A 16,218-nucleotide genomic window follows, 5' to 3' on the forward strand; every position below is an offset into this window, starting at 1 on the left:
GCAGATCGTCTCTCGCGCCCGTCAATCGAACGGTTCGAGCGATCAGAGAATTGATCGCTCCGGTGGATCTCCCCCGGCGCTCGCCTCGAGACCCGTCCCGCAGAAACTCGAGACACTCGTCGCACCGTCTCGCCCACGCGCGATACGCGTCCACCGTCGCGACATCCCGCGCGATATTAAGAAGATCGCGCTCCTCCATCGTTTCTCGATTCATCACTCGTCGTTTAACGAAAGCCAAGATCTTTTATTGATAAACCACGTCTCTTCCTCGTCGTAACCCTCGATATAGAACAAAGCTCTCGTCGCGCAGCCGCCGCACCAATTATTCGACACGTCGAAGACTTCGTCGATAAGATCGCAGCGGGCACTCTCTCGCTATACACCGATTTTTTCATATGCGTCGATACGCTTCTCACGAAGCTCGATCTATGCGCGCATTCCACGCAATATCTCACATCTTCGAAATAATTTCCGTTCTCGAATCGGCAACCGAATGAAGAAGCAATGCACGACGTGATTCACCTCCCACGAAAATTTTGGAACTCCGTATCGCCGTTTCCAATTGCGATAAAGCAAATAGCCATCGGCTCCGACATTCGAGAAAGGCTCGTCGAATCGCGCCTCGCTCGCCTCTCGCACGAACTCTTCCGCAAAGCAGATCTTTTCTTTACAGTACAGACAGTCTTCTATATAACATTCGCTTAGTTCCTTTTTCAAACAATTCGGTATTTCCAAATTCTGTATATCCTCGATACTTCTAATTCGAATATTCACCACTTTTCCAGCTAATCTCGATAAAGCGCTCGGTGCGCGCTTCATCGCGCCGCGAATATTCTCGAACGTACTAATACCTCGAGATCGTCGCGGCATCCTTTTATAACGGAAAAAATAGCGATAACGCACCCCGATTAACCGAGCCGGATACTCGCTCTCGGACGCGTCTCGTCACCGGACGCGCATCGTCGCCGGGAAACGAAAAAAATCCGTTCGACTGCCCCCCGATAATCCTCCGTCTCCCTCGGCGCCGGATACCCGGCATCCGCTCGCGGATCGCGCGCTGGAAGCAACGCGCAACCCTTAAAAATCATGATAACGGATCACGCGCTAAAAGCAGCGCGAGAGATCACCGTCGCCCCCCTTAGAAACGAGTCGCGTCAAGGTCGAGTCGCGACGGAAGAAACGCTTCGCGCGGGAAAATATAGAAAAGGGTTTAATAACTTAGCCGCGCCGTAGAACGGTCAGTCATCGCGGATACGCCGAGCGCGTCGGTCGCTCTTCCTCGCGAGTGAAAGAAATTGTGTAGGCTGAGTCTCCGCCCCCCAACCCGAACTCCCCCCCGCATTTGCCTACAAGCGTACGCTATCTCTTTTTCTCTTATGGGTACCTCTCTCTCGCACTCATGGAGCCGTGAGTTAGATACGGCCTAGTTTACCTACTAATAAAATTTTATAAATTGTAGAGGAGTTCTGGATGGTAAACACATTCGTATTGTTCAACCACGTAATACCGGAGCTCAGTATTATAATTACAAAAACTTTTATAGTATTGTATTGATGGCTCTTGTAAACGCGAATTATGGATTTATATGTATTGATGTTGGAAAAAATGGAAGAATCTCTGATGGTGGCGTAATTGAATGTACCGAATTTTATAAAAGACTTCAGTCAGATCGCTTAAATCTTCCCACAGTCGAGGAAACGAAACATAATCTCAACTTTGTTTTTCTCGGAGATGAAGCCTTTTCATTAACCAAGAACTTTTTAAGACCTTTTCCTCAAAAAGAGCTAACTTATGAGAAACGCGTTTTTAATTATCGATTAAGTAGAGCAAGAAATGTATCTGAAAATGCTTTTGGATTATTGAATAGTAGATTCAGAATTTTGAATACTTGCATAAATATGGCCCCAGAAAAAGTTAAATGCATAGTATTGGCAATATGTGCTTTGATTAATTGTTTATTAAAATTATCTTCATCTTATTTAACACCATCGATATGTGATAAAGATAATAGTACTACGACAGATACTATGCCTGGTAAATGGCGTTCAGAACCAAATAATATAGAAAAATTACAACCTTTAAGACCAAGATATGTAGAAGTAGAAGCTATACAGAACAGAAATAACTATATGGTGTTTTTTAACCAGAATGGTAAAGTGCCATGGCAAGACGATATGTTAAAAAGAGGTGTAATATAATAATTAGAAAAATAAAATAAAATTATGAGACTTACTTTTTCTTTTTCCTTCTCGACACTTTGGACTTCCTCATCGATTTCAAATTGTTCTGCATTATCTCTCTCTTCTACATGGTCATTTCGATTTTCATTATTTTCAATATTGCTAATACTGTCCGTGGGTTCTTCCTGGTTTCTCTAAATAGTAATAAATCAAAGAACCAAAGATTTGGCTTGTGCACATCTTCTTCTGAAGAACCACTCCTTGTTGTTTCATTAATTTTTTTTAATTCCTTACAAAAGGCTCCACGTATTCCTTGAGTTTTCTTTTGTACAAAGTCTTTATTTGCATTGGGACAAATTTCACGTTTGCAAAACTCAATAAGTTCGTGATACGCACGATTTTTTAAATTTTTGTTTTTGTAATCGTCTGATTTTATCTTCCACAAACAGGGGAAACTTCTATAAAGTTAAATAAACTTTTCTAAATTGTCTTTGGACCACATTTTAATCACTATGTATGAACTGTCGCGCCGATCTGTCACGTCGAAATAATGTGTCGAAACAAACGCATAAGTCTAGACTGCAGTCTAGACTCGCGCGCCGGGAACGCGCGATTGGCCTTTGTTACGTCGGGAATTTTACATGTACAGTTTTGGCGCGCGCACCTGAAGTGTACACTCCAAAACTGTGAGAAAAACTGTCCGTGTAAATGGGCCTTATCACACACAAACACAAATTGGCATAGCTGCATATGCATAGCATAAGATCGTCTGGACCAATGAGCATCAAAATAAAATCGCCATATTGATTTACATAGCATGCTCATTGATCCGGACGGTCTTATGCTATACATATGCAGCTATGCCAATTTGTGTGCGATAGCCCTTTGGCATAAGAGCATAACATAAGCATAAGGAAATTGATTGGTCCATTTCCTTATGCATATGCTTATGGACCAATCAATTTCCTTGTGCTTATGGTTATGCGCTTATGCAAAAGTCTGTGCTCCGGCCCTTACATCACTAAAAACAGTGTACTCTCCTACAGCCTTATTACTGCCATTGTAGACTGCCCTTAAAGCCCGCATCAGACTAGGCATTGAGATTGAAATTTTACCAATCAGGACAAGGAAATTTTAGTTCCTTTTATTCTGATTGGCCAAATTTCAATCTTCAATACGTAGTCTGATACAGACTTAAAGCCCGTATCAGACTACGCATTGAAGATTGAGATTCAAGATTCAAAATTGAAATTTGACCAATCAGGACAAAGAAATTTTAATCTCTTTTGTTCTAATTAGTCAAATTCCAATCTTTAATATTTAATCTTCAATTTTCAATGCATAGTCTGATACGGGCATAACGATCGGCAGAAGTGACGGCCAAACTCCGAATTAATATTGGAGACCTCGCACGGTGACAATGCGGAACTCCGACTTCAGGGTTACCAATTTGAGAAATAAATTCTCGATCTCTATGTAGAGATTCGTATGATGTTAGCCGACGACTGACACTTTCTTTAAAAAATTAGGTGTGAAATCGATTGTATTTTGTTTGTAGATTATTGTAGTGCATTTATTTTCGTTTGTTAGTTCATAATTATGAACTAATAATCGAAAATAAATGCATTACAATAATCTACAAACGAAATACAATCGATTTCACACCTAATATTTTAAAGAAAGTGTCAGTCATCGGCTAACATCATGCGAATTATGTAGAGGTGTATGTCCGTATACGTACACACACAATTGCATTGCTCGCGTGGACGCACCGTGGAGAGGAAAGATAGAAAAGGATCAACGATCACGCTATCCTTGTTCCTCTAGCGCAGAGTTTCTCAAACTATGGTACGCGTACCACTGATGGTACGCGGAAGCTTCCCAGGCTTCCGAGGATTGCCACTCGCGCTGCTCGCTGTAGTATTACCAAGCATCTAAAGAAAGCGGAAAATATCATAACTAAATTTGAAAATGTAAAGCGCGAAATCTAATTAACAAATAAAAATCACAGACATGATAATACAGCTAACAGATCCATTTACCAGCAAATTATTGTGATTATTATATTTAATGTAGAATTGCAACGAATATTAAGCAACTATTCGGTATTCTGCCTATTCGATAACGTTTTTACTATTCGGCCGAATATCAAGTATTAGTTTATGTTTGAGATTGAGGTCTCCAAAGGGAGCGTTCGAAAATTGGCGCGTTAGCGGCCATCTCGCGCGGCACACGGCTCGTCGCAAATCAGATCACGCGCAAACAGCGGCGCTGCACGAATCACGCCAGGCCCGCGGCATCGCTCGTGCCGTTCGAAGCGGGCCACGCAGCGATCACCCGAGAGAGCTAGAATTGCAAACCAATGCAAATAACAACGTTCTAATTTTCCTAATCATCGCAAACAACGCCAAGTTCGATCTCTCGCGAAAACACGTCGAACATTCTAGAATAGGCAAAGGAACGATTGTATAAAAGCTCTCTCGGGGAACCGCCGGGCACACTCGATCGTGAACTACATCCGTGACAGTGTGTTATTATATTGTCTAAACTCTCGTGATAGAAAAGTCGCTCGCTTTTCCAGTTCGTACTCTCGCTTACGAAACGCGAAGTTTTCGATAGTAATAAAAGAGATTTCTCGTCGCTCGCGATTAATCTCTCGCAATTAAAACGCGCCGTTTATTCCGTCGCTCGCTGAATCGCGCCGTTTATACCGTCGCTTGCGGTATTCACGATACATCCGCCGCTCGCGAAGAGTATCTTTGCGCGTCCGGTGCAAACTCGATCTCGCAGGGCTTCGCTCGCCCACGTCCACTTCTTTCTCGCACAGTTTACTATTCGGCTGAATACCGAATAGTTTTAAATATAAAACTGGAAGGAAATAGTAGCTATTAAAAACAAACTCCTTTTACGTCGCGCGATCTAAGCTACACTAAGCGGACGAACCTGTCACAATATGCACATATGTGCACAGTGATGCGAGGAGGCGCAGTCGGGAGTGCCGCTCGCCTGCTGCATTGTTTTCAGTCTAATTGTAAGTAGATGTTGAACCTAATATTCGGTCGAATATACTATTCAATATTTAATGACATTTAACGGCGTGTTATATTTCCAAGTTTTTCAGTGTCTTACTCATATTTTTCCAGGGGAAAAACTCAAAACAACATCAAAAAGTGGCTTCATAAAGTATCAAAAAACGAACGGTCTTCTGCAGAAAATCCTGCACCATCGTGTTCTACTTCGCAACATACAGTGACCCAAGATAAGAAAATTCCTTCCAAAATCCGAAAAATTATAAGAAAATATGATCCAGATTACATTAATATTGGATTCACTGTCACTGATGTAAATAGCGAACCACGGCCTCAATGCGTTATCTGCTTTGAAATTCTTTCAAACCAAAGTATGAAACCCTCTTTATTGATACGCCACTTTAGCACGAAACACCCAATGTTGGAAAACAAACCAAGAGATTTTTTTGTCTGGAAACTGTCGGAGCTAAAAGGCACAAAGAAAATTATATCTTCCTTCTCTGGCAGCACGCAAAAAGCAATTGAGGCGTCTTTCTTAGTTAGCTTAAAAATAGCAAAATGTGGAAAACCTCATACAATTGGTGAAGAGCTATTATTACCGGCTGCGAAAGATATGGTGACATGTATGTTGGGTGACCAGTCTGCTAAATAGCTGGATATGATACCTTTGTCAATTGATAGTGTTACGACCCTGTATTACATTTCTGTGCCACGATGTTATGCCGCTCGATGCGGTGGAAAATGAATATTATCTCCGGGACGACGGATGTGTTTGTTGTTAAACAACGTCAGACATCTTGTAAATAAGAGCCACCATCTTAGTCTGGTGACGGGTGTCATTCCGTGCGGACATAGATATTTGTTATTACGACTTTCGATATTATCTATTCTGTGTTCCATGTTAGTAGGATAGTAAGGGCGGTTTCAGACCATTTTTTTCAATGAGTGCGAGAGAGAAATCTGTGAGAGAGAAGGGGACGGAGATATGCCTAGAAAGAGATAGAAAGATAACCGAGAGGAGTTGTGGGGGCTGGGGGGAAGGGGCGAGAGGATGGAGGTTCGGGGGAGCGCGTGACGTCACGGGAGGGAGCGGGTACGAGATGACGAGATCGCCCGAGAGATGACGCTCGGGTCGATCGGGGGTCGCGGTTCCTCCTCGGCGCGACTCGTCCCTTAGACGAGGCGACGAGATCGCCCGGGAGATGACGCTCAGGTCGATCGGGGGTCGCGGTTCCTCCCTGGCACGACTCGTCCTTTAGACGAGGCGACGAGATCGCCCGGGAGATGACGCTCGGGTCGATCGGGGGTCGCGGTTCCTCCTCGGCGCGACTCGACTTTGGCGCGTCTCGACCTTAGCGCGACTCGTCCCTTAGGGGTGGCGACGGCGACTCCTCGCACCGCTTCTAGCGCGCGATCCGCGAACGGACGCCGGGTATCCGGCGTCGAGAGAGACAGGGGATCGTCGGAGGGCGGTCGAACGGAGAGAGGAACGGTTAGCGGCGATACGAGCGCGCTTATCGCTCGAGCGAGACGGCGAATCGTAGAAAGGTCGTGGAATAAAAAGAGATCGTCGTTTTCGCGCGAGAGGAGGAGCATTTTTATTGTTTCCTTTTACAATATTTTTAATATATTAATAATACAATAGGGGGAAAAGGAGGAACGGTGAAAGAAGGTTCATGCGAATTGGAAGCGGATAAGGAAAGCAAGAGAGGTGGAAGTGGCGTGGAATGAAGAGGAGAAAGCACACGGCGGTAAAGAAGAAAGAAGAGAAGGAAATAGCAAGGGAAAGGGAAAATGTAGGAAGAGACGACAATGCACAGGGAAGGATGGAGGAAGGAGCCACTGGAAGAAGTGAGAGAGATAAGGGGAGAATTTGAAATCAAGAAGAGTAGAGAGAGGGAGAGGAAGGGGAGAGGGACAGAGGAGGCTAACATCTATAGCTGAGGAGAACGGGGAGAGGAGAGGGAGCGATATGAAGGAGAGGAAGCACAGGGGCCGGGCACAGAGGAGAGAAGAGGAGGAAAGGAAACTCAGGAAGAGGCAGCAGGAGATGACAGGACGGGGAGTAAGAAAGGAAACCCTGGTGGGACTTGAAGAAAAGAAAAATGGAAGGAAGACAGAAAGGAAGAGGAGAAAGTGAGAGGTTAAGGAAGGAGAGCACCGACAGAAGAGGAGGAAAGGGAACAGAGAAAAGGAGGGAAAAAGCGAAGAAAAAGGTGAGAAGAGAGCACAGAAGAAGAGAGAAAGGGAAGAGCTAAACAGGAGGAGGAATAAGAGAAGGACAAGGGGAGGAAAGGATAAATGGACAAAGAGGAGAGATGAGGAGAAAAGGAGATGCAAGAAAAGGAAGGAGGAGTTGAGAGGACGGAGAGCAAGAAAGGAAACCCTGGCGGGACACAGAAGAGAGAAAAGAGAAGGAAGAGATAAAGGAAGTGGAGAGAGGAGAAGGAGAAGAGAGAGTATCGAGAGAAAAGGTGGCAAGGGAAGAGAGAAGAAAAGGAGGAAAGAACGAAGAAGAAGGGTAGAAGAGAGCACAGAGGAAGAGAGAAAAGTAAGGAATGCGGTGATAGTTAATTAGCTAGGAGGTTATGGACTGATGAGGAAAAGGGGAAGTGAGAAGGAAAGAAAGATAGGGGAGGGGAGGGGAAGGCAAGAGAAGAGTGAAGAGAGGTGTCAAGAGGGGAGAAGAAGAGATGATGAAGTAAAGGACTGTAAGAAGGTGTGAAAAAGATTTTAGAAATTGTTAGGCGGGAGAAGTGATAGGAGAAGGAGAGGAACTGTAAGGGAGTAGGAGGTGTAAGAGAGTATGAGAGATAATTGAAAATTGAAAATTGTAAGTTTGGAAGTGTATAAATTGCAACCCCATTGGGGAGTCAATAAAGACCATACATACATACATACATATTAATAATACAATATTTGATATATATTAATAATGCGATAATACGAGTACGCGGATAAGCGTATCACAATTCCCTGAAGAGCAGAGCCTGCAGCTCGCAATCGATCAGATCGTTGCGGTCGAAGTTCTCGTTCTCGCGTATCATCGTGGGAACAAGCGCCGAATCGTAAGCGCCTGCCGCGATATCGAGGAAGCGAGTCAGCTTGTTATCCACGTGCGCGGTTAAACCGCTTATAGATGCGACGATGCGGTTGACGCAAAAAGCTCCAGATTTAATATAGTTACGACGGTGCTCTTCGATATGGTCAGACGAACCTTGGGCGTTTCGAAACGGAGTATTCGGAGATTGTTGAGTTTGCCGAATCGCAGCATCAACTATCCGATGTATATCGGCGCCGGAGGGCGCGCCTCGTCGCGCTCGTCGGAGCGAAAGTGCGACAGAAGCGTGGATCGTAGATCGAGCAGTTCCTTCCACGTATCCGGCGTTAGCAACATCACCTTGCCGTGGCAATCTCCGAGGACGATCTCCACGAAAGAGGGTCAGCTGACGTTAACGCTGACCTCGAGATGTTTGTACGCGGTTTTGGTCAATGGGTAGCGTCTTCCTAAGATTCTGAGCGGTTGCGCGATCGAGACGTCCGCGTCGCAATCTCGCCTGAAAATGGACGCGGGCGATGAGAAAAACGGCGCTAGTGTATTATTAGTTTGAATAAACGTTTAATAGTCTTACCCATTGTCCTGTTTAACTCTCTTAGCATATCCCGCGCTATCCTCGCGGTTTCGCTCGGTTACTCTCGATCGATCGTCGAACGAGTGCTGCTGCTGCGGTTGCCTCCCCCCCCCCCATCGTCGCGAACATCGTCGCTCGTTCTTTCTCGCTCGTAGGCTTCGGCGTTCTCCGAATTCGACAATGAAGCGCTTAACGGATGGATGGTCCTTATATACTCGCGTAGAGATCGCTTCTTCCCCTTTCGCGCGCGTCCTCTCTTATATTCTATTTTTTTAAAACGACGGCGAGGTCGTTCTAGTCATCCTCCTCGTCGATCCTCTCTCTCTCGGTCGCGTCGCCGAGACGATAGACGCGACTAAGGAGATCGCGCAATTGTCTTAGCAGCCCGTCCGTAGGACACTCGATACCGAGCGAGAGTAAATCGAAAGGACCCGCCGAGGTCACAATATTCGTGAATTCGTTGAAGGCGTAGAACTGACGTTTGGCGAAGAAATATAGATTGTCGTCGACGTATCGGAAGGCCGACGTTATCGCGGGCGGTATTCCGAGAAATACATCCTTCAACGGAGCGTGTCTAATGGCTATCATGCGACACTCGTCGATCTCCGCTACCTTGTCGTCGTCGTAGATCGCGTAGGTTCGTCCCGTGTGCGTGTTTATCGCTGCGTTGATCTTAGCGTCTCTGGGAAGTCCGATATCGTGGAGATATCTCGGCCAACCCGATTTTAGCTTAAAACTGGGATATTCCGCGAGGTAGATCGAATCGCCCGCGAATAGCGCGAGATCACCCGAGGGTCTTCGATACGTGGCGGATAGGCGCGTGAAATTCGCCGGGAGAAACGTCGCGTAATCCGTGAGCGTCATGGGTTTACCGTAGCGTCTTTCGACCGACCACATGTTGCGGCGATTAGCTATGTACAATCGGCGATTCATTATCAGCGCCGCGTCCACGCGCCGCAACGCGCAATGATCCGCGCGCGCGGGATCGGTCGGCGCGACGCTCGTCATCGCGGGAGTCGCCGTCGAATAGTTTCTGTCGTCGAGAGACCCGTACAGATTCTGTATAGCGAGGACGTCCTCTATGCTCAGCTTAACCGGAAATTGATTCTCGATGTCGGGTATATACGGGAACATTATCGAGTCGTTGCGCATGCTGTGCTGTAGACCCAACGCGTGGCCGATCTCGTGCGTCAGCGTTTGCAGCAGGTAATGCGTGTCGGGAGAGGATTCTTGTTTAGATACACGTGCCACGATTCCGAATCGTCGACGTGTACCTCCGACGCGAAGTCGGTCGCTCCAGAGGGAATGAACGCGTGAGCTAGGGCTCCCCCGGGACCGTCGAAGGTCGCCGGGCAAACGCCGACGTTCCGGCCATTCGCGTAAGTGTGCGCGCCCGTTCGATACGATATCAGTATATCGGGGCGTAGCGGGTCGCGCGCGAAGGTTAGCGACGAATTCGCCGTCCATAACGCGAACGCCGCTTCGGCCATTCGCAAGAGTTCCTCGCTAGCTACCTGAAAGTTCCACGTGAGACGCGTTTTCGGCCATTTTCGCGCGATCGGGCTATACGCGCGATCGGGAATGTCCGAGAGACCGCATCGCGGTTTGCGCATAAGGCGAAGCGTAACGGCGTCTAACGCGCCATTTCTCGACAATTGATAGTATTCCTAAAACAGCGATAGCGCGCGGCGCAGAGACGTCGCGTTATCGGACGACAGCGATCCTCCGTCGTCCTTCAGAAAACCGTACGCGCGCAGGAAGCGGAGCGCCTCGGCCTTTTCCGAGTCGACGGGCGCGGCGGTCGTCGCGGCGACGAGGGTCGTCGCTAGGACGAGAAGAGCCGTCCTTGCGTTAGTCATCGCGCGGAGCGGGAAAGACGCGGGAAACTATCGAGAGACGCCGGGCGCGATTGATTCGCGCGTTCGGCGAGATGCCTATTTTTATCGTTGACGAATTCGGCGCGGGTGGGGGAAGAGGAAATGCGATTCGTTCGAAAAAGAGTCGCAGTTCGCCCCGATTAGAGGGACGCGACCTTTCGACGATGAGCGAATATCGGCCGAGCGTCTGGAATGCGCGTTATCTAGCGGACGCTCGAGTTCCTCTCACGGCTTTACTTTTTTATTATTTCTATTTTTATTATTCGTTTACCCCCTAAGAAGGATACTCGACAAGCTATTAGAGAAACGTACCCCTTCCGGCGACGATAAACGTTCGCCGAGTATCCGGGGTACGCGTTATCTAGCGGGTGCTCGAATCTTTCTTATTGTTTTTTATTTTCTGTCATTTTCCTCTATAATCTATTTTTATTATTCGTTCGTCCCTACTTGGTCGAGCGATTAGAGGAACGATCGCGGGAACTTCGCGACTATCGCGAAAGGAAGACGCGGTTATAGTCGCGTCGCGATTTTCGATAAGGTGAAAAAACGCCTATCGAGGAAAAACGCGACGATCGATAAATCCTACCGCGACATCCGCGCGTCGATCTTTATAAGCGCGAGATCGTTTTGAGAAGAGCCAAAGTATCTTCGTTCGCGAAATAGCGAAGTGATTAAACGCGAAACGACGAGGCGCAAAGTGGCGAGGTGCGACATAGCGAGGATCAAGATCGGTCGCAAACTGTGCGACATGGAACGAATCAAGCAAATAATCAACGCGGCCGATTACATCAACGGTGATTTAATCGCGATAAAATCCTACATTCTGTGAGACCTCGTTTCGGATCTGCGCGAGGAGGCGCGAGGCGTTATAGAGAACAGTCCGGATTCGTTCAGACTCGCCTTTCAGTTGGATGGAGACGACGATATCGCGCGTTTAATGTAAGTATTCGATCGAGATTTTTATAATAATTTTTATAATAAATTATAATTTTTTAATGACTCTTTTACTTTTTTCTTTTAGACAACAGATCGTGGACTGCATAAAAACGGCGCGAAAATCACTCTACGATCTCGTGACGAGGACGAGGACCATGCTCGAGCAGGCGCAAAGCGTTCACAGAGCGTTGCGCGAGGCTCGCGAACGCGACGTCGCCGAGGACGCCGCGCGAGCCCCCGAGTTCGATCTTCGCGAGCGCGACCTTATCGTCCCTCGTGAAATGGTCAACGAACTTCACGAGCGCGACGTCGACGTTAAGCGAGTCGTCGCGCAGCCGATCGACGAGGAGCCCGAATCGCGGCCGATCGACGAGTCCGAGTCGCGATCGATCGACGAGAAACCCGAATCGCAGCCGTTGGAGGACGAGGCCGAACCGCCGACGGGCGAGGAGGAAGAACCGTCGACGGGCGACGCGGGCGAACGGTCTATGAATTACGAGCCCGAATCGCAACCGATCAACGACGAGGAGTAACTTTACGCGCTAATAAAATTCGATTTTTGTCCGTACTTATATACTTCATATATCGCACGCGCGCACGCATTTGTAAGATGCGATTTTTTTACGAATAAACGCTATATGTTAAACGAAGCGCCGATTCTTTCCGCTTCTCTTTCCTTCTCCGGGATCCTCTCGCTCTCGCGCTTCTCGTAATAAGCGTCGCCCCGTCCTTCTCTCGCGCCTCTCGTAGTAAGCGTCGACGCTCTCTTATCGCGGAAGAATACGCGCTCGCGATAAAAAGAGTGTTCGTTTAATGTGTAAAGATAAATTTATTTTAGAAAAAATACATGTTTAATATAAAATATGTTTAATAAAAATATTTTAATATTTAATATATCATGAATCTTAAAAAGATACTCGCAATCAAGTCTTCGATCTCTTGCTCGGAGGCTCGTCCCACGATTCTTCCGTATCCTCCTCGTAGGGTTCGAGCCCGAAGAGACGTCTCATGTCTAAATAGAGACCGTCGAGATTGTCCTCCCATACGTCCTCGCGGATCTCGCGCTCGTGTCGCCGCAACATTCTCGTAAAATTCCGGTGTTCGATATTTACGAATCCGGGAATTTTTGTATCGCTCGTATTGTCGTACTAGAAAATAAAATAAAATTATAATATATTATAATATACTATACATAGTTAATGTAACAAAATAAAAAATGCTACTTACTCTTTGAAACACAACCAGATTTAACAGGGCTCTCAACAGCCCCATCGCCAAATCCTGCGCCCACCATGTAACATTCCACAGACCCCGACACAATACCGTTTCGATCAACGATGGCATTTTTTATAATATTTTAATTCGCTCGCTTCGAATAGTCAGACCGTCGAACGCTTTGTGACGGACATCAGTATAAATGTTTTAAAATAGAAGATGCGCGAGCGATTATCGCGGGGAAGGATACGCGGCCGCGATAAAGGAAAATCGCGGTTCGTTCGTATAACGTGTATTTTGCGACAGTATGACGAATACATTCATTAAAGCTTAAAATAAATGGTTAAATTTATAGATTATATAATTGACTAAATAGATTATATATAAAGTTTAAAATATATAATTAAATTTATAGATTATATAATTGACTAGATACAATATATATAAAGTTTAAAATATATAATTAAATTTATAGTTTATTGATTATATAGTCTCGATACATTATATAGTATAAAGTTTAAAATATATAATTAAATTTATAGATTATATAATTGACTCGATACGTCATATAATATACGATGATGCATAATATACAATGATTCAATATAATTTATAATACAAACGAGTAGATATAGGATGTTTTACATAATTATAAAGTAATATAGAATCAATCGCGCATATCGCGCAAACGATCGCGTCGCTCGAACCACCAATCGCGCAGTTTGCACGCGTTCTCCAACGCGCAATTCCTCGCATGATATCCGCAGCGGAAGGCCCGCGAAGCGTTCAGAATCTCCAGACGTCCGACGTCCTCGTAATCGGCGTCGATGGTCTCGACGGAGACGGCTACGTCGCGATCGTCGGCGACGTTTCCCAAAATCCCGATCAGCCACTTCTTCTTCTCGTGACCTTTGACATAGATCTGCACCGTTGAATCGGGGCTAGATCCTCGGCACACGGCGTCCCGAACGAGTCTTTTCATCGACCCGTAATTCACGTGTCCGTCGTTCCACTTTAGTTGATGATGGTTCGACGCCAACCAACACGCTCGCGATTTTTCCGCTCTCGTGAACAGATCCCAAGACATCGGTGGGCGAAAGATGTGATGCGTCAATTCCGCGCCATTTCTTAACACGGCTACTTCTTTCGCGACGAATCTCTCGTTGACTACGAAACCTTGGAGATCGATGAAGATTGGCGCGTCCATCGTCGTTGTTAGCGGTACTTGAAGTGTTCGCCCCTAGATTTCTCCTTAAGCGCTTTATTCTCTCTCCATATTTTTTCGAATATCATCGCGCTTACACGATTCTACGCACGACGTTGGTGAGCGGATTGTACTCTACCACTCGATCGTGAATAATAATAAAGTAGACTGTGGTGTTAGAGGGGATGTTCTCCTTGCAGTCGAACTCTACGCGATCGTCCACGGTAGCGATCTTGATCGACTCGTTCTGTCGAGAACAGTCGATGACCACGAGCGGGCCGTGGATTAAAAATTTATTCAGATTTAAGAGCGCTTCATCGTTGTCGCATCCGTAGTACGTTCTTCGAAATTTCGAGTGCATGTCGTACAGCACGGCGACTTTGTGCTTATCGAAATCCAGATTCATGTCGTCGTAAGGATGAAAATCGGAATTAAGATATAGCTTGACATTAGTCAGTTTGCAATCGTCGAATAGGGAAGGCTCCTCGGACAGAACGTTCTTCTTTCCGGACTGTAGCACGAAGATAACGTATCGCGGTTTTTCGAGCTGCGTCGCCGCTTTGAGCTGAGTCGACGAGTGTTTGATCGTGCTCTGTAGAAGCGGAAACTCGTAGAGTTCCCACGAGCGAAAAGCGATGCTCAGGTATCGTCCACTATCCAACGTGCGCAATAACCTTAAATAATTAACGTCATTTAACACTATATGAGGCATTCACCACTGTATTTTTGACAAAACGATTTTAGGCTCTTGCGTTTCGCGCGATATGATACAATTGTTATCGTTGCGCGCTCGTATCAGAATAAGTTCGTGTCGCGCGTTGATCACAACGCGCTTATAATCCTCGCAGAAACCTAACAGCACGTTGAGAGGTATGCAAAAGTTGAAATCGCCGATCGACGAGTGGGTTACCGCCGATAAGTCCCATCCAGCGTTCTTTAATATCTTGCCTCTCTCGACCGTCAGCGACGCGTAATTCTTGATCGTGCTCGTTATCCCGACGTTTCCGTTTCGATCGATCTCCACGCCGTCGAGCTCGTAGCGAATCTCCTCGAACATAAACGTCGCGCAATTGTTCACCAGCCTTGTCGCTGACGCGACTTCCCCCTACGCGCTCGGCGGCTCCTTCGACTCGAGTCTGCCCTCGACGTAGAGAAAACTGTCGCACGGTAACGTGTACAGATCCTGCTATTGTATAGGAATTCGTATCTTGTCGCTATTCCCGAACGTGGTATTGGCGTAAGGGTTGTACGTGTGAGTCTCGATCTTGACGATGCGATCATCGAAGACCGGCTCTCCGCCGATGCTTAGAATGTCGCACATTCCGCTTTTACGGAGAAGCGGTCCTCGGCACGACGAAGCCCAAGGAGCGCAGGAAAGCCGCGTTGGCGACGGTCAACCTTTCTCCCTTCTTCCATCTCTTTTTCGCGTCTAGGGGCGACGCGACGGCGACGACGGGCGCGTTTCTTACGTTCGACCCGTTTACTACGAGCATCGCGCGCCTCTCTACCGTTTTCGCCGCACGTGCAGACGAACCGTGATCTCCTCGCCGCGAAAATCGATCAGTCTTCCGTTCTGATCCACGACACGCACGTTTATATCGGTAATGGTCCGCGCGATGATCGGGAGGTAAATGATCTGCGCCGGGATCTCCGACACTTTATATCCGGATGGAACGTTAGGCGCGAACTCGTATATAGTATGCGCAGATTTGTCGTTGTGATACGCCCCTGTCGTGACGTTGCACTCTACTCGAATGAGTCAATGGTCATAATATTTATCGGTTTATCGGACGCGTACCATTTATTCGGTTGTAACACGCGAGACGAAAAACCCAGTAGCGAACCGATGTTATCGGGTTTGGTGAAATTTACTCGATACGCGCACTTAATCTCGCTTCTCATAGTGTTATCGTTACCGCGAAGCGTTATGGAACTTTTATCTTTATCACCGTTCTCATCGTCTTTGAAATAGTCGTCGCGGTCGTGGCCGACGTTGTATATGTAATCGTCATCGCTCGTTTCCGGTTCCTCGTTCCTGCGCTCTTGCCTCTCCTCTCTCGCTCGTCGTTTGCGATGAATCGCGGCTCTTAAATACGCACTTATAGCGCTTAACTCGTAAGATCCCACTGGAATCGCGATAACCTT

General features: G+C 46.7%; 2 protein-coding genes across 2 annotated transcripts; both read right to left on the reverse strand.

The window, feature by feature from the left end:
- Positions 1 to 9,135: 9,135 nt before the first annotated feature.
- LOC115240105 (72 kDa type IV collagenase-like) lies at positions 9,136 to 9,993 on the reverse strand. The gene has a single exon (XM_029815073.1). The coding sequence runs from the start codon at positions 9,991 to 9,993 to the stop codon at positions 9,136 to 9,138; it is 858 nt and encodes a 285-aa protein (XP_029670933.1).
- Positions 9,994 to 14,167: 4,174 nt separating this feature from the next.
- On the reverse strand, positions 14,168 to 15,130 carry LOC115240106. Its single transcript, XM_029815075.1, has 2 exons — positions 14,790 to 15,130; positions 14,168 to 14,747 (listed from the first exon to the last, which is right to left on the reverse strand). The coding sequence occupies exons 1-2, from the start codon at positions 15,128 to 15,130 to the stop codon at positions 14,168 to 14,170; spliced, it is 921 nt and encodes a 306-aa protein (XP_029670935.1).
- Positions 15,131 to 16,218: the final 1,088 nt, after the last annotated feature.

Source organism: Formica exsecta, unplaced genomic scaffold (assembly GCF_003651465.1).
Source record: "Formica exsecta isolate Colony F162 unplaced genomic scaffold, ASM365146v1 scaffold409, whole genome shotgun sequence".
Taxonomy (NCBI): domain Eukaryota; kingdom Metazoa; phylum Arthropoda; class Insecta; order Hymenoptera; family Formicidae; genus Formica; species Formica exsecta.